Raw genomic sequence first — 22088 nt, forward strand, 5'->3', positions numbered from 1 at the left:
AACTCCTAGGGAACCCAGATATGTGAACCTTCGGTATTGGTTTGAAGGGTCTCATTCCTAATGTTCTGAATCTGAGTTCCAGTACCCGCAATGGGTACTTGGGTAATTGTGCTACCTCCGTTTCCATTCAATGTAGCGTAGATAAGCTTGTAGTTCACATACCCCCACTGTTATCGGTTGTTATGAGCAATCAGTAAAACTTCTGGGCAGCAGGAGCAATTACCGCGTAATGAGACTATTAGTTGTTATCAGGTAATCGTCATTTTGATTTACAATCATACTGCAAGGCGTGAAAACGTTTATCTTAATATGGTGAATGATCACATATTAAACAAAAATTTATTTGAAATTAAAATGGAGGAGCGCCTGGAAAAGAGGCACTAAAAGAAAACCATGTTAACCATGCTGGCTCAACTCTTATTAATGGTTTCTCAGGGAACTCGGGCCCCTTTTATATGCGAATGCGAAAATAAGATAAGCACCGTCAAACACTACAAACAAAATCAATGACATTAGGCATTTCACAATCAACAGAATGCATAACGACTGATAAGCCTATCTTTGCAGGTAACAATGCTTTTAAAACAAAGTACCAATAGAGACTTGGTAAGATTAGGAACACAACATTTCTCTGTTATTTAAAACAACTTTATCACAAATATGAATATTGCTTTCATGCACCTAGCAATATATTTTAGGCACGCGGATTAAAGAGTCACACGGTTTTTAAATATATATGTAAATCAATTATGCTATTTATTACTGTTCTAATTCAGCCTTATCAACTGGTGTTTCAACAGTTGAGTCAGCGCCTTCCAGTTCTCTTTGATTACTTGAGTCAACATCAACTCCATGGCCTTCGCCCACTTGGGCCGAATCCGTTGTCGGCTTAATCTCTGCTGGTGCTTTCATCTTAGGGCGTAAAAGGATGTCAAGTCCGCCAATAGGAGCCTCAATAAGCAAGTACAGTAGATAGGAAAAGAGCACTGTGAAACCCATGGTTGACCAGAAGTTAAGCATCTGAAAAAGGGTACAAAGATCGAAATAATTCTTATAAAAGTGTAAGTAGACCTACCACTTGGTAATTGGAGAAGTATGTGTTTGTTCGAACTATTCGCTGGTTAATTTCCTGGATGAAACCATGCCATATGTAGATGGAGTATGACAGTTTGGAAAGAGGTTGCCACAGCGGAGAGGAGAGAAAACTGTTGGCCAGACCGCCGTATCCTTGCATACAGGCGAAGACCACCCAACCAATTGCCATGGGCCAGCCCACACGGGTCAGGGTGTAATAAGATGACACCTCGAGGGTGGTCATTAGCCAAGGCTTTCCCGACTCAATTTTGGGATAGAGTGCGAAGATCGAAGTGAAGATCATGGCCAGGCAAAGAATCCATCCAGACCAGGCGGCCATCCAGTTCAGTTTAAACTTCCTTCCCTTATTCAAGTACATGAAGTATCCAAATAAGAATCCAATGAGCCACGGAGCAGCGTGAGTATGGGTGTGGTAATACATTTTCTTTTGCAAAGAAAGGTCAAGGCTGTGAAGTATACTAGTATATAGTTGTCAGACAAACATATATTCTGTTATCTTACCTCGCTATAGAATAGTGGTTAACCATCATGGTGGCGAACAGACATCCAGAAAGCAGAACTATTAAAACGAATATGGCAGCAGCGGCTTTCTTGCCCCATTTGTATAGAGCAAATAGCAGGATAGGAGATATCAGGAATAGCTGCATGTCCACCGCCAAATACCAGGTATGATCCAGGCACTGAAATATTTGGATTTTGTTCACAGTTCAGTACATTTCATTAAACGACTATAAATAAAACATCAGTTTCCACTTACCATATCGTTGGCGAAGTTAGATACGAAAAGCAAGGTCATAAACCAAGTTTTTTCACAAGCTGCTTTTTTGCTATATCCGCCTTTGAAAAGTGGCCCATTCCCCAAAACACCAGTAAGTTGGGTATAGACCAGAATAGACATGGCCAAAATGGGAAGAATGCGGATCAAACGGTGAAGATACATTAGTGGCACATTCAGTCTGCCTTTGTTTCTGCAAGGGGATTGAAAATTCATTTGAATATAATTTTTGGTTTCCTGGGAATAAGTTAATGTTCTACCTTTCCATTACTCGCAGTGTAATCAATGAAACCAACAAGCCGCCGATAAAGAAAAATGAGTCGACAGAAAAAGGTCCCTCCAGAAAAAACATTGTGAAAGGCGTTTGAAGCCACTAGAAAATAAGGAAAATTAGTATATAATATTTTTTATAAAATAAGATTAATTACTTACCGAAAGAATACTAAATCGATTAATGTTTGGCGAAGTGAATATGTTTGCATATTGATGCAGCCAAACCACCCAGAAAAGGGACATTCCCCGAATTCCGTGAAGGCATTCAATTACATTCGGGTTCGATTTGTTTTCCACAACGCGGAAAAGAGCACGCGAGTTGGCCCTGGCTGAAAACAACTTGACAGCCGTGGGAAGTTGATCTGTTATGTAAGAATAATAATAATATTAGTTTATGTTTTGGATATAGAATTATGAACATAATTTACCTTGGCTTCTGACCAAGAAGTAATCGTACAACGTAGCTATAGTCACGGCAACGGCCATCAGTGATAATATGACTCTGTAATCAGAAAGCCTTAGAAGCCACTTCAATGAAGATTCAAACCTTCTTACATTGTTAAAATGGTCAGTCCATTCCAGGGTTCCCTTTCGGCTGTCTGGCAAGAATCCTCGCTAATACTCATGGCCGTACTGGGTATAGTCACGTTCAGTATCCTCTTCAATATCTGATCCACGAACTTGTTCATGTGAGTGGCCGAACAGGAAGCCGGAAAGCAAGTTGCAGTTTTCATTTTCACTATGCCGGATAATGAGCTCTGAACGCCCAACATTTTTGCGGGTGAGACGTCTAAAAAGCAGTATTTTCCACGTAAGCTGTCCTTCTTGATGTTGATGCACTCGTCGAAGTTTCCCAAGTCGTACACGTTGCCCGTGAAAATACCAGATGGTATGCCTCCCCATGAGTCAATCACTGCCAATGCAAGGGTATTACTTTCAATCTCGCAGATTACTTAGATTGACTTACTTTTCAATGCCCAATATTGTCCACCTTGGAGAGCCGAGACGAGCATGGATATGTCATTGAGGCACTGAAGATCATCCTGTGTGGGCAACTGGGAGTCGAAGAGGCTCAAATCACCTAGCGTTACATTTCGAAAATAGTCGGCGAACTCAATACCCAACGGCTTGAGCTTCCTCAGACGCTGGAATTCTTCCAGGACACTTCTGTCCTCAGGCTGTGTGGCACTGATGAGCGCAAGCCCACTAAGCAGAATAAAACCGGGAATTTTAACCATGCTAACTGAATCGCAATTAATGGCCTCTGTCCAAATCGTGAGCGTTTATATACAAGCGATAACTATTGGGTGCGATAAGGGCAAGGTTGACTTATTTAAGTGGAGACTCGAATATTACTACCCTTTTCCCTTTGGAAGCACGAAAAGCAGAACTCAGACATGGTCCTGATCTTATAGTTAATTTAAAATTCGGTATATTCATAAACACATTATGAGGCTCGGTGATTTTACGACAACTTAATAAATTTGGAATCGGTTCTTGAATTTTTGATGTAAATCAAATTAAAATAGGATGTTCCCTGCAACTGCTGGGAATAACAATTGTCGTCAGGGTAATAGTTAATAAACACGAAAAACGATTATTTCCATTGAAGATACTATCGTCCGCATTTTATTTAGAATTCGATTAACAAAGATTTCGCTGAATAGAGTCTGGCTGGTTATTATTCAGGTAATCCAATTTTTAAGAGTGAAGCACTTTAAATTTTACAAAGTGAAGGTGTTTCTTTAAACATCGTGTCTGTACCAGGTCAAATGGTCATCATATGGGATGATATTACGACTTTGGCTGGTATTTAATGTTGTCATGGTTTTGACAAAAACATTAAAGCATTTATAAAACCACTGTTATGTTTTTGCCTATACTATCAACAACATTTAAATTTTGAATATTACTAATTTGATGAAAAACTTTGTTAGTTCTATCTAATTATCTGTAATTCGCAGTAGCGGAAATGCTTTAAGTGGCAAGATTTTTTTATGGACCGGCTTTTAAATTCAATAGAAATTTATTCAAGTGAATGATTAGACCAGTAATCGTTATCTATTGGGTGCTTTTTCACTGAATTCAACTGAAAGATGTAATCAGCCAATATGTCATTGAAATTAGGGAATATGTAACTATTTTTATGAATTTATTGAAATATTGTTCTTACACCTATAAAAAGAACACACAATTCAAGTTTTTCTGAGCGCTTGGAGACCATCAAACACAATTGCTTGGTATCGTAAATAGTAGGAACTCTGGGAAAGTATTTCAATTGGAAGTATTATTAATTAACAAGTGTCACTTACGGTCTTACCAACAAAAATTGAGAAGGGGTATACTGTTTAAATAACTAATGATACGTTATCTATGCCGTTTATAGCTCTCTAAGTGACGAGCAGGTGGACAATTTGATAACGTAATAGAAGATCAACAATGATTTCTTAGTCAGTCATTTTATGGGGGACCGTCATTGTTTTTATGGGGTTCAATTTTTATTCACTAATTCTGCGTCTGGCAAGGTAGTTTTGAGCAATCAGTAAACTTCTGAGTAGCAGAGGAAATTACCTTGCGATGAGTTTGTTTGCTATTTACTATTGTTTTGCCTCACTAAAAAATAGTAAGTTATGGCACCCAAAATAGGAAAAGGCGGTAAAAGTCTACAATTGCTGATTCGTTTATTACTTTTTAAATAGAAAAGAAAGTCGTTCTTAAATTATTTAGGTACTTCAGAAATATTAATAGGGTTTTTTTCAGTGTCACTTTGATCATCGTGATCTCGGTTCTCCATATTGCTCTCATTAGAAATAGTGTATGCTTGATTGGTAGCAGGAGGGTCCTTTCGCGGCCGTAAAAGACTATCAAATCCACACAGTGGGGCTTCGATAATTAGGTACAAAAAGTAGGACATAAGCGCAGTAAAACCAATATCATACCAGAAACGTTGCATCTGCAAGAAAAGTAATATTAAACCATAGTACTTGTAAGTGCTATTACAAACCATAACTTACCACAATGTAGTTGGTGAAGTATGTGTTAGTCCGAACATTTCTGACATTCACCTCCTGGACAAACATGTGCCAAATGTACATGGAGTAGGAGAGTCTAGAAAGCGGTTGCCACAAGGGTGTGGAGAGGAAACTATTGGCCAAACCACCATAGCCCTGCATGCAGGCGAAGATTATCCAGCAAATGGCCAAGGGCCAAGCCAGCCGGGTTAGGGTGTAGTATAGAGATTCCTCCAGCGTGGAAAGTGGAGGAGCAGTCCACTTTGAAGCCGGATATAGAGCAAAGATCGAGGCGAACAGCATCGCCAGGCTAAGAAGCCAGCCTATCCACACTGTAGGCCTACTTAACTGAAACTTCCTTTCGCGATTTATATACAGAAAATAGCCAAATAGGAATCCAATGAGCCAGGGAACAGCGTGTGTGTGAGTGGCTAGATACAACTTTTGGTTGGCAACTCCGTCATTGCCGTCCTTATTTCTGTGTACATCAAGTTAGTGTCAAATTTCAGCATATCAAAATTAATCAGTAACCTTACTTAATAAGCAGCGAGTAGTGGTTGACCATCTGGGTGGCAAAAAGGCAGCCGGATAGCAAAACCACAAGTACTGCGATTCCAGCAGCCGCTTTCTTGCCCCATTTGTAAAGAGCCATCAGGAGGATTGGAGAGATGATGAATAGCTGCATGTCCACTGCCAAGTACCAAGTATGATCCAGACACTGAAATCAATACAAAAGTTCATACTGCATTAGGTAAATACATATTAGGAAAGTAAAAAGCAGTCTAAGGCCGCGGTTTGATAACGTTTTTTATCGAATTATCTCTATGCTGTGACCATATCGTATCTGATTAACGCGATTACGTTAATGTATTACTCACAATATTCAGCACTGCATAGTTCTGAATGAAGAGCAAAGTCCAGTACCATCCATTTTCACAATTCTCCATGCCATGGTAACCATTTTTGAACATTGGACCACCACTGATTACTGTCATCATTTTCATGTAGATTACTATGGCGATGGCAACGACAGGCAAAATGCGTATTATCCTGTGAAGATACATCAAAAGTGGGTTTAGTCTTCCCCCGGATCTATAAGGAGTTTAGATATTAATATCGTTTTTAAATGGCACTTGATGTACCTACTTCTCCATGTGACGTAGAGCAATCATAGATACCAAAAGGCCTCCCAGGACGAAAAAAGTGTCTACTGAGAAGTAGCCGTGTAGCACAAAACTGGAAAAAGGTGTTACGGACCACTAGAATATACACATTATTCGAAAATCTTTAAATTATTACTGTTAAGTATACTTACAGAATACAAATCATTCGTGTTTAAGTTTGGTGATACCAGATAAAATATAAATTCATGGCTGTAGATAACCCAGAAGAGTGTCATGCAGCGGATGCCGTGGAAACACTCGATCACATTTGAGTTACTTTTGTTTGGGACGATGCGGAAAAGTGCTCGAGAGTTGGCTCTAGCCGAGAAAGCCTTCACCAGAGCTGGGAGATTCTCTGGAAAATTGCCATTAGTGCTATGTACTTTATTAGGAAGTAGTGCATTTAGCTACTTACTGTGATCATCGAACAAGAAGTAATCAAATATCGTAACAGATATCACAATAACAGTCATCAGGGATAGGATTACTCTGAAAGCAAATAGGTTAGGGAAACCCTAGTGATAAGAACAGAAATTAACCTACATGGTGAATATAGTCAGTCCATCCCAAGGTTCTATTTCACTTGTTTGGCAACTGGCATCACTGATCCTCATATCAATGCTGGAGCTGTTCAGGTGAACCAATGCCATCAGTTTCTTCACAAAGGGTTCCATTTGCGTGGATGAGCATGAGGCCGGAAAACAAGTGGCTATCCTCATTTTGTTGGCCAGGAGGAAGCAGTACTTTCCTGTTATTCTCTGACCACTGATCACTTTATTGATGGAGAGGCATTCATCAAAGTTGCCAAGATCGTACACATTGCCAGTCAAAAGTCCGCTGGGAACAGTACCCCATGAATCGATCACTAATAAATATCACCAACATTAGGATTGCAGGATTATTGGAATATATTTCGATTGACTCACTCTTTAATGCCCAAATTTGTCTTGATGAGAGGCCAATCATTACAGCCGCCAATTTAGCCATACATAACACATCCTTCGCACTGGCCAACTTGGAGTCTGATACGCCCAGGCTCTCCAGAGTCACATTTTTAAAAAACTCGGCGAATTCCAATCCCAGTGGCCGCAACTGGCTAGTGTATTCATATGTATCCGGTTCATTGGGATCCGTAAGCTTCAAGGCACAGGTAGCGACCAGTCCGTAGAGCAGTAAAATACTCACTACATTAACCATTTTAATTGACTTGCAATTGAGAGCATTGAGGGAATTGACTGTGATTTTATATGGCAAATCAGAAGCGATAAGCGCTATCTGCACTTAGGACAAACGATTAGATGTATGTAATTTTGGGGTAACTTGTTTATACTGGCACTAAGTATTATTCACGAGAAAATGTCAATTTTTGCGATTAGTTAGGCTAAAGAGGAATTATTAGATAATATTTAGATAAAAAAACCCAAAAATGTTAAAAAAAACTTTTTTTTTTTGAAAACACAGTTTGATTGGAAATTTAATTACGAACTCAACGAGGTATGACATTCCATATTCGGACCAATATTTCGAATGCTGTGATGAAAATACTGATATTTATAGACGCAAAAAACGGGAAAACGATTTTCTGCCAATATTCAAAAATCATTATCAAAAATTGCAAAAAATTTGAAAATAAAAAAAAATTTATTTTGAAAACATAGTTTGATTGGAAATTTAATTACGAGCTCAATGAGGTATGACATTCTATTTTCGGATCAATATTTCGAGTGTTCTAATCAAAATACTGATATTTATAGTTGCAAAAAAAAAAAAACGAGAAAAACGATTTTTGGCCATTATTCAAACATCATCATCAAAAATTACAAAAAATATTTAGGCCTTAGACACTATAATATCTGTTTTTAACGGATTTTGTACAATAAATATTAGTATATTTTAGGAACCAAGATTTGTAATAAATTCGGTTTGATTTTGATCTGCGAAGTCAGATCAGAAGTTGAGCATCTGCGATACCGAATATAAGAGATAAAATAATCATCTACTTTAGAAACTCCGTTTCGTAATCAATGCTGTTCTTTTTTTTGTTTAATATACACTTAAGTTACGTAAATGCCAGAAATTTCATTAAATATTCATCAGTTCAAGCAGCTAATCTATGTTGTGGTTCATCACCATTACACTTGTGCTTCACAACAGCCGCTGGCGACTTTACATTTCGAGTGGGACTCCAAAGTGAATGCAGTCCACCTATAGGGGCCTCAATAATAAGATATAAGGCATAGGACATAATCAGACTGATGCCAAAGTCAGACCAGAAGTTGAGCATCTGCAAGATACCGAATGTGAAGCAAGAAACTAAATTAAAATGGTCGAAAGGTGCATTACATACCACAGTGTAGGAAGAGAAGTAAGTGCTGGTCCTCACATTCCGGCTGTTTATCTCCTGGACGAACATGTGCCAGATGAAGACGGAATAGGAGAGCCTTGAGAGGGGTTGCCACAAGGGGGTGGAGAGGAAACTGTTAGCCAGACCGCCATAACCCTGCATGCAGACGAACACAACCCAGCACATGGCCAAAGGCCAAGCAGCCCGAGTGAGAGTGTAGTACAGAGATTCCTCCAGCGTGGAAAGAGGAGGAGCACTCCACTTGGCAGACGGATATAGTGCAAAGATCGAGGTGAAGATCATGGCCAGGCTGAGGAGCCAACCCGACCACACGACCAGTCGACTCAACTGGAACTTTCTGCCACGATTCAAGTGCAGGAAGTATCCGAACAGGAATCCAATCAGCCAAGGAGCCGCATGTGTGTGCGTGGCCAGGTACAACTTTGAGTTGGCCTCATCATCGCCACCACCATTTCTGCAAGATAACAGCGGTTAATAAGGTGACAGCAAGGCGTTGCAAGGACATACTTAATACTCATTGAGTAATGATTGACCATTTGGGTGGCAAACAGGCAACCAGACAGCAAAACCACAATGCCAACAATGACCCAAGCCGCCCTCTTGCCCCATTTGTAGAGAGCAATCAGGAGCAGAGGGGATAGGATGTACAGCTGCATGTCCACAGCTAAATACCACGACTGATCAAGACACTGAAAGAAACATTTGTTAGTAACGAACAAGGATCTAGGCTTACTCTGAAGCTTACAGCTGTTTTCGTAGCATAGTTCTGGATGAAGAGCAGGTCCCAGTACCAGCCATTCACACACGCCTCCTTGCCATGGAATCCACTTTTGAAAAGGGGTCCGCCACTCACAACAGGCATTAGTTTTACGTAGATCAAGATTGCCATGGCCAGCACGGGTAGGATGCGAATAATGCGATGCACATACATCATGGGGACATTCAGTTTTCCTTTGGTCCTGAAGCCAATTTACTCAGTAAATTACCCATTAATATAATTAAAGATTTTTCACTCACTTGTCCATGGTGCGCAGAGCTGTCAAGGATACCAGCAAGCCACCGATAAAGAGAAACGTGTCCACTGAGAAATAGCCATGTACGAAAAAGCTGGCTGCCGGTTTCTCTAGCCACTGCAAATGTATTTAAAGTGTATTTCAATATTTAATTGAAAGTGTGTTTTGTGTTTGCAAATACCGCAGCACACACTTACCGCAAGCGCATAGGTAAAATTGATGTTCGGGGATATCAGGGAATACATATGCTCAAGCAGAAAAACCACCCAGATGAGCGACATGCACCTAATGCCATGAAGGCAATCAATTACATTCGAATTGGAACTGCCAACCTGAAGATGAAAAAGAGCTCGCGAATTCGCCCTAGCCGATATGATCTTGATCAAGGCAGGTGTTTCTTGATTTGTGCAAAGAAAATAGTCGTAAAGTGTTGCGCCAACTACTATCAAGGTAAGCACTGACAGAATGACCCTGTAAATTACATTTGTTATGAGTTATTTATGAGAGTTCTAAACTTGTACTATACTTACACTGTGAAAATGGTGAGGCCATCCCAAGGATCGGAATCGCTTGTTTGGCAACCGTCCTCAGCAATGCTTATATTAAAATTCATGCTTGAGCTGAACTTATTTCGATATAATTGCGCAGCAAACTTCTCGATTTGAGTTGCCGAACAGGAGGCCGGAAAACATGTGGCAATCTTGATCTGCATGCCTTCTAAGGCATCTATTCCGGTATCAAGAAAATCTTTCAGAGGCACAGCCATGAAGCAATATTTTCCCTTAATCGTTTGGCTGCTGCTGATCTCTTGATTTACATTGAGGCACTCATCGAAGTTTCCCAGATCGTAAAAGGTTCCGTATAGCAGACCCGAGGGAAACGAGCCCCAGGAATCAAGCACTGAAATTTTTTTCAAATCGTATCATTAATCATTAATTTACAATTCAAATTGTTTTTTACTCACTTTTGAATGCCCAGTAGCTGCCAGTATTTAGTCCTCCAAGAAACTCCTTTATATCCGCCAGGCATTGGGTATCATTCGTGCCAGATGCTTCAGTGTCTACGGGTTCTTGGTCAATATTCAGGGATAGTGACTCCTTTAGCATCCTTAAGCGGTGCTGAACCAAATTAAGTTCTTCTTTTAAGTGGCTCGCATGGATGAGACCCACACCGCAGAGAAAAATAATGGCTATTACGTTGACCATGTTAATTCGATTGTGTTTGATTGCTTTTGGCGCGGTCTCAAATGATTTGGCGTAATCTTCCGATAAGCGTTATCAACGGGGGTTCCAATACGCGTCTATTAAAGGAAAACCCTGACCATACTCATGGGAACCTCCCTCGTAGTAGGCCCTCGATTATTTATAAATAGCCATACCGAAGACATAAGACTCATTTGCTGCCTAAGCTTCCACAAAAGCGTGCCAAATGCTCAATTATAATTAAGTATTATATGAATTATTTTACTAAGCTTTTACATTACCTTAACAAACATAATTTGATATAATCCAGCTTTAAAGAAAAATGTCTTTCGCCTTTAACCAAGTTGTCTAACTTTCTCTACCCATTGCGAGCCTTTCCTAATTTTTTGTTCGCAGCTTGAGCCCGACGTAAACCTATTAAATATTTTTTTCCAATAATTTTCAAAGCATTAGCTCATCATCAATTTGCTTCTTTGTGAAATTGGCAGCAATCACGTTATGCTCACCCAGCCACGCCCCCAACAAACACACACACATCTAAGCGGGAAAAGCGGAAAAACAGGGAAAAGCAAATACACATACTGTGCATACACACACACACACACACACAGATATACCGCACCTATACTTAAGCACATTTGCTTAATTTTCGAAATGAGTTCGCATGACTTACAACCACACACACACACACCACCCCGCCCGCATCTATGTATATCTATCATCCAGTATCCTTTATGGCCGACTCTTCACTCTTCTTAGCCTTTGACGCTGGGTCTGAGTCATTCGTTTGCTTTCTCGTTGATTAAATACGGAAATTGTTTGACTTTAGTTAGGCGCATGCAATTAATTAAATTAGAGCACCCGAAAAACCATTAAACAAGTGGGACATTCGATGAAAGGAGTTCAAAGTAATTTTCGAACACAATAAAAACATATTGGAAACATGGCAGCGTTGTAAATAAATTGTTTTTTAAATTGCAATCCAGCAATTACATGTTTCAAAAGCATGTTCTTCTTGGCACAATACATTGTTGAAACAACTACATTCATCAATCGATATGACCATTTATCTGCAAATAAATGACGGTTCTTGTTGAAAAGGCGAGCATTGTAGATTTCAAGGCGGCCATGCAAATTGAATAATCATTTTGTTATATGGGCTGGACTTCATGCAAATTTCAATTTAGCCAGGAAAAACAGAACAATCCCAGCCAGCTCCTTGGACTGCCGGGTTTACGACTTTATTCCATGACAGATTGTCATTTTGGGCGGCGAAAAGTGTAACACGCCAATCCCCGTCTGGCATAATGAGGGAATGGCGTTTTTCCATCGTCATATTTTATTGGGCCAAGGAGCTGCGCTATTCATCATGTATCCGCGCATATGAAAACCCATTTGCCCCAACCCATCCATCCGCTCCGATCCTGGCAGACGCGGCACGTGCCACCAAGAGCGGCATGGCCAATAAAGTCGGTGCCGTTTGGGGCGATAATAAACATGCTAATGCCCATTAAGAGGCGAGTTTGAATTGAAAATCCCCAGAAATTAATGCCGGCGCCGATGTAACGTGGCTTTAGTTAATTGAACATGTCGACCGTGTAAATGCATAATTAAATTACTTCAACTTTAACTAAATCGCACACACGGCTGCCCAGAAAGGTGCGCTTAAATACTTCATTAGAAGCAATTCATTTGTTTAAACGGCTGCGAAAAGTGAGTGTGCCACATAATTGAATGCACTACATGCTGTACATCTGTCTACCGGTCCATGTAATTACGTTAATTGGGCTCAAATGCTATTTAATGTTTACAAAACAGAAAGACCATGCAATTATGTCAAGAGCTCATTTTAAAAATGGCTTAAATAGTATATAAAATACATAAGCAAAGTTTGGCATTAGCAAAAAGTTGAATGGAGGGAAATAGATTTTATGTTGGGCATACAATTATTAATTAATTGTAGAAATATAATTGCATTAAAGGCTCTGATTTTGGTAATGCAAGCATTTGCAAATAAAGCGATTTGTTATCTATGTCAGGCTTTTTATATAATTTTTTTACTAAGCATTTGTATGGTTTACTATTTTTCCGCTTATAAAGGTCAAAACATTGCATAATTATTTAATCTCTGCAAGTTTGAGTACTTCAAATACTTAAATTGCTTTAAATCAGCATTACATTTAAATAATAAAAGGGGAAAGTAAATAAGTCATATGCTTCATATAATGTTCTATACAAAAAAAAAGAAAAAAGTTTTTGTCAGAAGTGGGATTCGAACCCACGCCCTCAGAGAGGACCAGAACGCTCGCACGCCCTTCTGCGAAGGGCAAGACTGAATGCCTTGAGTCTGGCGCCTTAGACCGCTCGGCCATCCTGACATGTTGCGGGCGAGGGCGCCAATGAGTTACCCGTTTAAATGCTGGTGTTGGCGTTATACCATATAGTTGGGGGAGGGGGGGGTTATTAACTTCTACTGCTGCGATGATGATGATGATGGAGCGATGGGCTAAAAAGCAATGCCCCAAACACACATTTTCACACCCAACGTCGCATGTCTAGCAGCTATTTATAGACTGTGTGCCCCTCTCCTCGCTACCCAACTCACTCGCACACCGTACTCCCTTCTCACTCGCGCAAAGCTCGCATGTGTGTGCTTTCTGGGGGTGAGAGTGAAATGTGGCTCTTTAATGGGGAACATTGCATACTTTCGGGCACAAATCGAGTTCGTCGTTGTTGTTGTTGTTGTTACGGTGGTGCAGTTGCGAAAGTCGATCAAAAAATCAACCTTCCATAATTACTTGCCATTTGGGCAGATGACTTTTCGTTTCACATTAATCCCGCCCAAAAATCTGCGGAGGCTCTCAAAGGCGCTGACAAAAGACCAACTTTGGCCGATTCAATTCGATTTCAATTTATCAAATGCTTCAGCAATTTCTCTAATTGAATTTCGTTTCATTTGGCATAGAATAATTTATAAAATATAACATTTCAATGCCGTGTGCCATTCACTCCGCCCAGCTCTCTCTATAATCCATTGTAAGGGAACAGCACACAGGGACCTTGGATCCAGCCATGGATCCAATCATTTTGAGCGCATTCCGCCTTCGCCGGCGATAAGTTTGCTTATAAATCACAACTGTCCGTTGGCTGGGCGTATGGAGGAGCACTGGGGTACTGCAGGCTTTTAAATCGATGAGCACATCGCCGGATTGACAATAATATTTTAAAAATAATTTTATTATTCCATTCAGCCGGGCACTCATGCAGACACACAAGGGAAAACTTCGGGGTAGCTGGAATAGGATGTTCGTGGAGGAGCAGCAAAATTGGTGGGCGGTGGGAGTGGGAGTGGAGTCCGGCCGGATGTCCATCAGCTTCGACGGAACGGTGCCCGGTCATGCGTGAATGTAAACGCAGCTCGGACCCACTCAAGGGGCAATAATACAAATTTGAGATCTTCTTTTGCTCCCTCTATGTCTTTAATTAAACGACAAAATGCAAAATCTAATTGTGTTTGTCTTTCCAGTAATATTCAAAAGAATTACAGAAGTCTAGCTCCTGGGCCATTGCTTGTCGTACTGCCCGATGACGTACTTCAGCTTCCTGATGGCCAGGTCCACTTGCTCATCGTCCACCTGATGGTAGAGCACCACTCTCGCAAATGCCCAGTCCCGGGCACTGGCCTTCACCACAATGCCGGCTCCATTCTTGTCTGTCACTCCGGCCTCCACCTCGCCAGCATCAACGATGCTCAACCGGGTGGAGAAGTCACTGGCAGTCAGTTTGGGTTGGGTTATCTCCACCAGAAGGATGTTGCTCTGCACAGTCTCCAGGTCCACGGTAATGTTGGGACTTTTCAGTTCGTAAATGGCTGTGGAGGAAATTGATATTTATATGTGTGCAAATATGTTAGATGTGGTGACACTAACCGTTGGCAATTTTCTTGGTCCGCTCGTGATCTTTGCCCAGAAGTGGAACCACTTCATCCAAGGCCACCAGTCCAGCTGCTGCCAGCACTCCCACCTGCCGCATGCCGCCTCCCAAAGCTTTGCGCAATCGATGTGCTCTAAGTGTGGAAAATTATATGTTATATTACCAGTAATCTAAATAGTAACCACCTACAACTGTGTAATATTTAATATTCCATTAAAATTGAAATAAAGTGCAAAAAAATGCTATAACTAAGATACAGTTACCAGGAACTAAAAATGGACCGGAGCTAAGCACCAATTTCCGTAATTATATTGAAGTATCGGAGGAGTCACCGGATCCGGAAAAGCAAATATGGCCCAGGCAAGCAGCGTGTTAAACACTGATGCCGTGGGCGGGGTTAAACTCACTCCGAAATGAAGGCCTTGGTGCCGACTAGCACGGATCCCACGGGAGCCGATAAGCCCTTGCTGAGGCAGATGGATACCGAATCGAAGTCGCGGCAGATGCGCTCCACTCCCACGCCCAAGGCGGTGGCCGCATTGAAGACCCTCGCACCATCCATGTGGAGGGCGATGCGGGCGTTGCCAGTGCCCACACCCGGCTGACGGATGAGAGCAGCTAGCTCGTCCAGGAAGGCCAGGGGCACCACTTTGCCGCCGCAGATATTGTGGGTTTGCTCCACCACCACCAGCGAGGTGATGGGCTCGTGGCAGTCGTTGTGGCGAATCCTGCGACGCAGCTCCTGTAGACTGAAGGTGCCATCCTGCTCGTTCTTCAGAGTGGCTAATTGGACTCCGGCCAAATGCGAGGCGCCACCTAGACGTGATTAATGAAGACGCTATGGAGTCCTGGCTGTGTCCTGGCGGAGTGTTTGCTGTTCTCACCTTGCTCGTACAGAAAGATGTGCGATAAATCGCCGACCAGGGCCTCCGTGCCACGACGATGGCAGTGAACCATAACTGGGGGGATTATCAAGGGAAGCATTGCAGTATTCACTTGGCTCGGGAGTTGGATAATCAAGGATTCATCCACAAGCTTTTCGGTTTAACTCTGAACCCATCTTTAACACTGAACACCTAATACAGGCTTACTAATTGTTACTGATCTGAATAGACCTAGTTTATGATCCCTATCGTTTCCGGAAAAAGGTTTTATACACAAAGGCATTCAAACATCTGGTCATTTAATAGATTTTTGATTAGTCTTCAAGTGTACTTAAACTTGCTAAGATAAGGCTGAATTATTATCAGTGGAGAGTACCAGCTGAACTTTATTATGATTTGATAATGAACGGAACTAACTGAACTGTGTATCTTTTACCTTATTTAAGAGTTCATAAAAGAAAAATCTTAATTAAAACCAGGAAGTACACTTATAAATTTCACCTTTTATTGCCGCATACCCAATGAGCAACCCTGTTGAAAAATTAGCACAATCTCGAGCACTGAGTGCAGCAGTTTTCTTTTGAATAAAATGCAAACTTCAAATTCCATTAGAAATATTAATTTGAGAGAATGCATAAATTACTCCAGATTGCGATGCCCAAAGCGGTAACTCCTTGCGATGGCAGCGTCCTTTATCCTTCACTTCTTTCAGTTCTTTCAGTTCTGTTCCCTATGTTCGTGCACACGTCCACGTCTAATATTAAAGTCTATAAAAATTAATGTTATGTTTATGGCTGCCCTTAGCCTTTACGATAATGTACCTGATACATGATATGAGCTCTGCTTTCTTGTTTCTTTCATTCACCTTTTCACTTGGCCCACAAGCACATCCACACCCACAATCCAGCCACCTTTTGTGTAATCTGAGACTGGCCTCGGTTTAAACTAATAAACATAAGCGATTCCCCACTACGGAAGCCCACTAACAGAGACCGAAAATGAGCCAGGGTTTTATTTACGACTCCGGGCAGTTGCCACTCACTTGCCAGTAGATTTCCCATGGTGCCGCTGGGCACAAAGAGGCCCGCCTCCTTGCCGAAAATGGCCGCTGTCCGCGCCTCCAGTTCGTTGACGGTGGGATCCTCGCCGTAAACATCATCCCCGACCACGGCGGCGGCCATCCGGGCCCGCATCTTGTCCGTGGGCTGGCTGACGGTGTCCGAGCGCAGGTCAACAACGGAGTGGATGGAGGTCATTTTCTGCAAGTTGATTAGCTCGGTTATTTGCATAAGGTGGGCTATGTTGATTTTCCTTCTTTATGGCCAGCAAATCCCCCATGGAATATCGCGCACTCATTTACATTGAGACACGTCAGTTGCACTGCCTTAAATAATTGATAGGCGATTGGTGGTTGGGGGCACTCAACAACACCAAAGAAAAACAATCACTTCGCGACAGAGGCACTCGATTGGAATTGGCATGTGCTGCTTTCAGCGATTGCATAATCATTAGTTTATATTTAACACTTGATCTCCCAGCGGAGCTCGTTTATTCAATTCAATTTTTACACACTTTATTCAATTTGTCAAAAAAAAAAACACTTATGTCAACAACAAACATAAGTCAGAGAACTCACTTGGAATTTCAATTGATAATAATGTGCGAAAACAAAAAGCAGACAACGTGCTCGGATCAGAGCTAGTGGGGAACTGACCCCAACAGCTGCTAAATGGCCTTCCTTATATTCTTTAAAGAGCAAGCTCCAGCGGAGAGCCCTCAACATTCTGTTCCCAATTGAGCGGCGATCGAGTAATTTACAGGGAGAGAGCATAAATACTTACGCCATGCTTTTAAGCCCTGTCCACACTACGTTTCTTTCGAGTTTCCGGATCATTAAGAACAAAGGTTTTTTCTTTGGTACTTTTTTTATTAATTACATCAGAAATTTTCACTAAAATTTTACTATGTCTAACACAATTTTGTTGGTTGTCTTCTCATAGTTTTCACTCACTATTCACCTGTCTCTTTTCTTGGCCAATCAATGTACGCTATCTCAACCACTCAAGGTACAATTGAAAAACGTTACAATAATAAAAACAAATTTAACTTAGCTATGTACTCAATAATAGTAATAATTAGATTGTTAACAGTAGTTGTTTCTCATTTCTCTGATAAAGTACATGATTCTCGCTCTGGAACTGATTGGACTAACTAATAAGACGATCCTTGAATCGGATAAAGCTACGCCTGATATCGATCATAATTGTTAGGTGGTCAACTTACGAACTAAGCTTGCAACAACTTTTCTTGAGAATGGGGGCGTGGGGTGGGGGGAGTTGGGGCAGCATTGCATACGAGAAAAGTGTATGCACATAGTATGTATGTAAAAGTCATAAAATGTATGAAAAAATTATAAATAAATATTTAGAAAATAGTTTCAATTTTGTTTTTTTTTTTTTTGGAGTTATCCTTTCAGTTTTAGTTCTTGTTGTTTATGTTTTATAGTCTTTTAAACAAGTTTCCTTCTGGCGCACGCTGGCAAAATGTCAAGTTTTGCCCTATATTAGTTTTTACTTTCCCATTCAAGTTGTTTGCACATTGCGTCGTCGCTTCGTTTACTTTTGGCACCCACTGTAAGCGTACGATAGTGCTGGGTTTGATTTGGGTGTGCGATTGGGTGGGAGGTACTCAATTTTCATTGCCAATCAAAGCATTTTCCTGCTGCCCGACACACAATCTAGGTGAAAGTATAAACATTAGAGTGAATTCATTTCCGCCCTCGGCTCTTGGCCTCCTTATCCTTTTTCTTGTTCTTTTCTAATTTTGTGTTTTTCTTTTCGTTTTCTTTTTTTTTTGGTATGTGCAGAAAGAGCGACAGGGTTACCTTCACTTAGGACGTTGATCTTTTTCAAAGACCGATTGCCACCAAACATTAACGCTAATTGTTTTCTGTTTCAGTTTCAACACACAGGACACGCGACTAACAGCTAGGGGATTTAAACTAATGCTCTAGGATGATTTGTGGTCTCACGCCGGTCGCCTCCTCATCGCTACGAGGAGACGTCCGCCTCGGATCCGTCCACGTCGCCCGGCGGATTGCGCTTTATGCAGTCGCGTATGCTTTGCAGGATGATGCCGGTCCGCCGGTCCAGGGCATCCAGGTGCGGCTGCCACAGCACCGGACTGACGGGATCCTGGCCCAGGGACTCGCTCATCAGCTGGGACAGCGTCTTGGGGCCATTGTGGAACCTATTAGATAAATAAAACAATAATAATCAATAATAATTTCTACACCCATAACAACATATTTCTGTGTCTCAATGTCTGCAGTTATTAAATAATTGATTGAAAAGCAATTAAAGCCAAATGTTGCAATGAACTTAATTAAAGCAAATTAATCTAGCTGTGTAGATTGGTGTTTAGATAAATACATTACAATATATTACATTAGGAACCGCACAACTGAATTTCACAAGAAAGCAGAAACCGCTTAAAGCATGATTGAACTGCAGCATTTGTCAATTGAATGTTTTAAAGTTATATTTTGCATACTAAGCAGTGCAAATCAAGGCGAACCATAACTCTTAGTTTGATGCCATATATATACTTACTCCAACAGCTTGATGAGCGTCGACTTGCGTATCAGGCAGCACTGCAGCACGGGCGCCAGGATGGAGAGCTCGTCGTGGAAGGGCCGCCCGAAACCACGGCCGTGGTCCAAATGCAGGGGGAAGGTCTCGTTGCCGTAGACCCTGGAATGCAAACGAAAGCCGGGTCAAATTAGAGTGAATTCGGCAATCAGCCAGGTCAGGTACACCCCCTCTTTCCTTCCTCTGCGATGTCCTTTTCTGGACGCGATTGGCGGCGGGCATAATTGCCAGGGTGCCAAAAGTGGATGGCTAGATGGCAAAGTGGCAGAGTGGCTGGGAAAGTCAGGAATGAACCAGGTCGAGCCACTATTTTGGGCCAGGTGTTAGCTGGTTGCCAGCGATGACATCGCCGTAAGCCCAACAAACGCTTTTGCATAACAAACAATTTAGGAGCAGCAGCAACAGCCAAGTCACCTGGCACCTGGTCTCCAAAGAGCCGGCATCGATGATGTGGAAGGTGGGCGGCTTACAAACCTGGAGATGTTTTGCAACCTTTTGCAGGCGGTACTGAAAATATCTTTCCAGCTGCTGCATCTGCATCTGTGGCCACGGCATCGGCATCGGCATTGGCATTGGCTTCAGCATCGGCTTCACCTTCAGCATCACCATCACCATCACAATCACCATCAGCATTGGCGGCTGCTTGGCATGCAGGTGCTGGCATATCCCTGGCAAATGCAGGCGCTTAGGCGCACACGGGGCGCATACGTAACGTGCCAAAGGCAGAGCGAGGATACGAAGGCAGGAAGCCAACAAAGCCATGTGTGCGGAAATAAACCGATCGCATTAGTTACCATGCCAAGGACATAGATACACACTGCACCCAGACGCAGACACAGACACAGACACAGACGCAGTGCCTACCCCGCACATCCCACATCCGGCTTAAAACTACATGGCCCCCATTGCCCACTGCCCCACGCCAATACCATAATACTACTCACTTGAATGTCTCGTAATGATGACGATCCATGTTGCCAGTGAGGAAATCAAAGACGGCCATGTCCATAAGGTCGTACAGTCGCCTTCCATCGTCGTAGGGCGGAATATCCCGGACCTAAGTGGGGCACAGGAGCGAGTTGGAGGAGTGGGAAAAAAAGGGAAAATCAAATGCAAAATTAAGCTGCAGCTTGGCCAGCGATGTCTTAATTAAGTCAGCTCCAGTCAGAAGCGTTGCCCATTCCCGTCCGCCCGCGTACAACCACAATAAAAACATTTGCATTTCAATCGAGTTTAAATGCAAATTAAATAAAAGAAACCGCAGCACGAGCACTAGGACGAGCAGGAGCAGGAGCAGGAGCAGGAGCACGGTCCGCACACTTCGGGCATACATACCAGGGCACAATAATTGGCATCTGTCTCCCATTGGGCCTTCTTCCTTTTGTGGTAGGAGCGTCGCCAGGGATGCCGCCACAGCTGTTGGATGAAAAAGCAAAGGACGACCGGAAATCAATTCGCATTCGTGCAGGCCGACAGTAAACCGCTTACGCAATCGCCCGAGTAATATCTGTCTTGGCGAAAGGCATTCATTTGCTTGAATATGTACGCTATGAAATATAGTTTTCTATACACTTTAAAGTAAGATCTTCGAGTTCTGACTGCCCCGATATGTTACCATCAAAAAAAATCAAATAAAGATATTGTACTTTCTTAGATATTACAATTTTAGGTGGCATAGTTTTTTCTCTGATTTGATTCACATTTTAGTAACAGCATTGCACTTTTTCACCTTAGTGTAAAAATAATAATTTTGCTTTATGGCTGCTTTGTGCGACTTCCTTGCGAATTCTTCCAACTGCAGGCCAAATTAATTTTGTTTAAATTAAATTATTCTGCCCGCACTGAAGGCGGGCAATAAAACTTTAGTCTCGACCGCTGCCGTTTCCTCTGAGCCACCGCAACTTACCTTTCGTCCCTGTGTTGCGGGGTCAGGGGGTCAACAATAGCGACAACAACAACGACAACGACAACAACAGCAGCACAGAAACAGGAACAAGAAACAGGATCGGAAACAGGAGCAGGAGCAGGAGCAGCAGAAACACGAGCGGGAGGCGGGAACAGGAGGCGGCAACACAACAAATTATATATGAAATATATATATATAAAAGAATTAAAAATATGAAGGGGAGCAGAGCGCACAAAAATGCATAATAAAAGCTCGGCGCGTTGGGCGTTTAATGCCGAGTGGGCGTGGCATCGGTGCAGGCGGAGTGTGTAATGACCGGAAGCTTGGACCAAAACAGGAACGCCCCCATTTTTCGTGTTGGGGTTGGGATTAGGTTTGGGGTTTTCCCGCCGCTTTTCGCAGGGAGTCGGGGGTCCGAAGAATGCAGCAGGCGGCGCAAAGCAAAGCAAGGCAAACAGAAAGCGGAAAATGCAAACTTGGGGAAAAGCAACAAACTACTACGAAAAAAAAGTGAGTGAAAAAAGCAAACATAAAGCAGAAAAAACCAGGTAAGTTAACGCTGCCATGGTGACAGCGGAGCGGGGGGATTCTCATAGCGCTCCTTTAGCTCCACTGTTCACCTTAGCTTAGCTTACCAAAAAAGCAACAAAAAAAATATGCATAAATCAAGCAAAATTAAATTTTATAAGAGCAGCGGGAAATGGGAAACGCGCGCGCTTGCAAAAAAAAACATAGAATGTGAGGCAAGCAATTTGCAATTTTTGTTAGCTTCGCGTTAAATGGACTTGATAAGTTTGTGAACCCCATGGAAAAGCTTT

General features: G+C 42.0%; 5 protein-coding genes and 1 non-coding gene across 9 annotated transcripts in view; all 6 read right to left on the reverse strand.

Moving 5' to 3' along the window:
- Nucleotides 1-675: 675 nt before the first annotated feature.
- Nucleotides 676-3404, reverse strand: LOC120453872 (nose resistant to fluoxetine protein 6-like). The gene is made up of 9 exons (XM_039638777.2): nucleotides 3111-3404; nucleotides 2699-3056; nucleotides 2572-2645; nucleotides 2303-2505; nucleotides 2131-2243; nucleotides 1853-2063; nucleotides 1597-1775; nucleotides 1076-1541; nucleotides 676-1020 (listed from the first exon to the last, which is right to left on the reverse strand). The coding sequence occupies exons 1-9, from the start codon at nucleotides 3379-3381 to the stop codon at nucleotides 760-762; spliced, it is 2136 nt and encodes a 711-aa protein (XP_039494711.1). The 5' UTR covers nucleotides 3382-3404; the 3' UTR covers nucleotides 676-759.
- Nucleotides 3405-4856: 1452 nt separating this feature from the next.
- On the reverse strand, nucleotides 4857-7514 carry LOC120453874 (nose resistant to fluoxetine protein 6). 2 transcript variants are annotated; one of them, XM_039638778.1, is made up of 9 exons: nucleotides 7244-7514; nucleotides 6861-7182; nucleotides 6733-6806; nucleotides 6470-6672; nucleotides 6301-6413; nucleotides 6033-6246; nucleotides 5691-5872; nucleotides 5158-5632; nucleotides 4857-5096 (listed from the first exon to the last, which is right to left on the reverse strand). In XM_039638778.1, the coding sequence occupies exons 1-9, from the start codon at nucleotides 7512-7514 to the stop codon at nucleotides 4863-4865; spliced, it is 2088 nt and encodes a 695-aa protein (XP_039494712.1). In that variant the 3' UTR covers nucleotides 4857-4862. The 2 variants fall into 2 exon arrangements, with proteins under 2 accessions (XP_039494712.1, XP_039494713.1); XM_039638779.1 differs by lacking the exon at nucleotides 7244-7514 and having other exon boundaries at nucleotides 6033-6204; nucleotides 6861-6909.
- Nucleotides 7515-8415: 901 nt separating this feature from the next.
- Nucleotides 8416-10900, reverse strand: LOC120454242 (nose resistant to fluoxetine protein 6). Its single transcript, XM_039639354.1, has 8 exons — nucleotides 10660-10900; nucleotides 10226-10595; nucleotides 9893-10166; nucleotides 9700-9812; nucleotides 9431-9641; nucleotides 9190-9371; nucleotides 8665-9136; nucleotides 8416-8601 (listed from the first exon to the last, which is right to left on the reverse strand). The coding sequence occupies exons 1-8, from the start codon at nucleotides 10898-10900 to the stop codon at nucleotides 8416-8418; spliced, it is 2049 nt and encodes a 682-aa protein (XP_039495288.1).
- A 2254-nt stretch (nucleotides 10901-13154) lies between these two features.
- Trnal-caa lies at nucleotides 13155-13275 on the reverse strand. Its single transcript has 2 exons — nucleotides 13238-13275; nucleotides 13155-13199 (listed from the first exon to the last, which is right to left on the reverse strand). It is a non-coding gene; the product is annotated as a tRNA-Leu (tRNA).
- Nucleotides 13276-14352: 1077 nt separating this feature from the next.
- On the reverse strand, nucleotides 14353-17442 carry LOC120453280 (probable low-specificity L-threonine aldolase 2). Its single transcript, XM_039637906.1, has 6 exons — nucleotides 17351-17442; nucleotides 16757-16973; nucleotides 15715-15789; nucleotides 15238-15646; nucleotides 14827-14963; nucleotides 14353-14768 (listed from the first exon to the last, which is right to left on the reverse strand). The coding sequence occupies exons 2-6, from the start codon at nucleotides 16968-16970 to the stop codon at nucleotides 14449-14451; spliced, it is 1155 nt and encodes a 384-aa protein (XP_039493840.1). The 5' UTR covers nucleotides 16971-16973; nucleotides 17351-17442; the 3' UTR covers nucleotides 14353-14448.
- Nucleotides 17443-17620: 178 nt separating this feature from the next.
- Nucleotides 17621-22088, reverse strand: part of LOC120451154 (extracellular serine/threonine protein CG31145) — a 65797-nt gene continuing 61329 nt past the window's right edge. For 2 of the 3 annotated variants that reach the window (XM_039634581.1, XM_039634583.1), the window contains exons 13-17: nucleotides 21271-21279; nucleotides 20700-20780; nucleotides 20309-20421; nucleotides 19326-19466; nucleotides 17621-18963 (exon numbers count right to left, since the gene is read on the reverse strand). In XM_039634581.1, the coding sequence (XP_039490515.1) occupies nucleotides 18765-18963; nucleotides 19326-19466; nucleotides 20309-20421; nucleotides 20700-20780; nucleotides 21271-21279 (543 nt within the window). In that variant the 3' untranslated portion in view covers nucleotides 17621-18764. The remainder of the gene's footprint in view (nucleotides 18964-19325; nucleotides 19467-20308; nucleotides 20422-20699; nucleotides 20781-21270; nucleotides 21280-22088) is intronic. The other variant, XM_044006283.1, reaches the window with a different exon arrangement.

Source organism: Drosophila santomea, chromosome 3R (assembly GCF_016746245.2).
Source record: "Drosophila santomea strain STO CAGO 1482 chromosome 3R, Prin_Dsan_1.1, whole genome shotgun sequence".
NCBI classification, from domain to species: Eukaryota; Metazoa; Arthropoda; class Insecta; order Diptera; family Drosophilidae; genus Drosophila; species Drosophila santomea.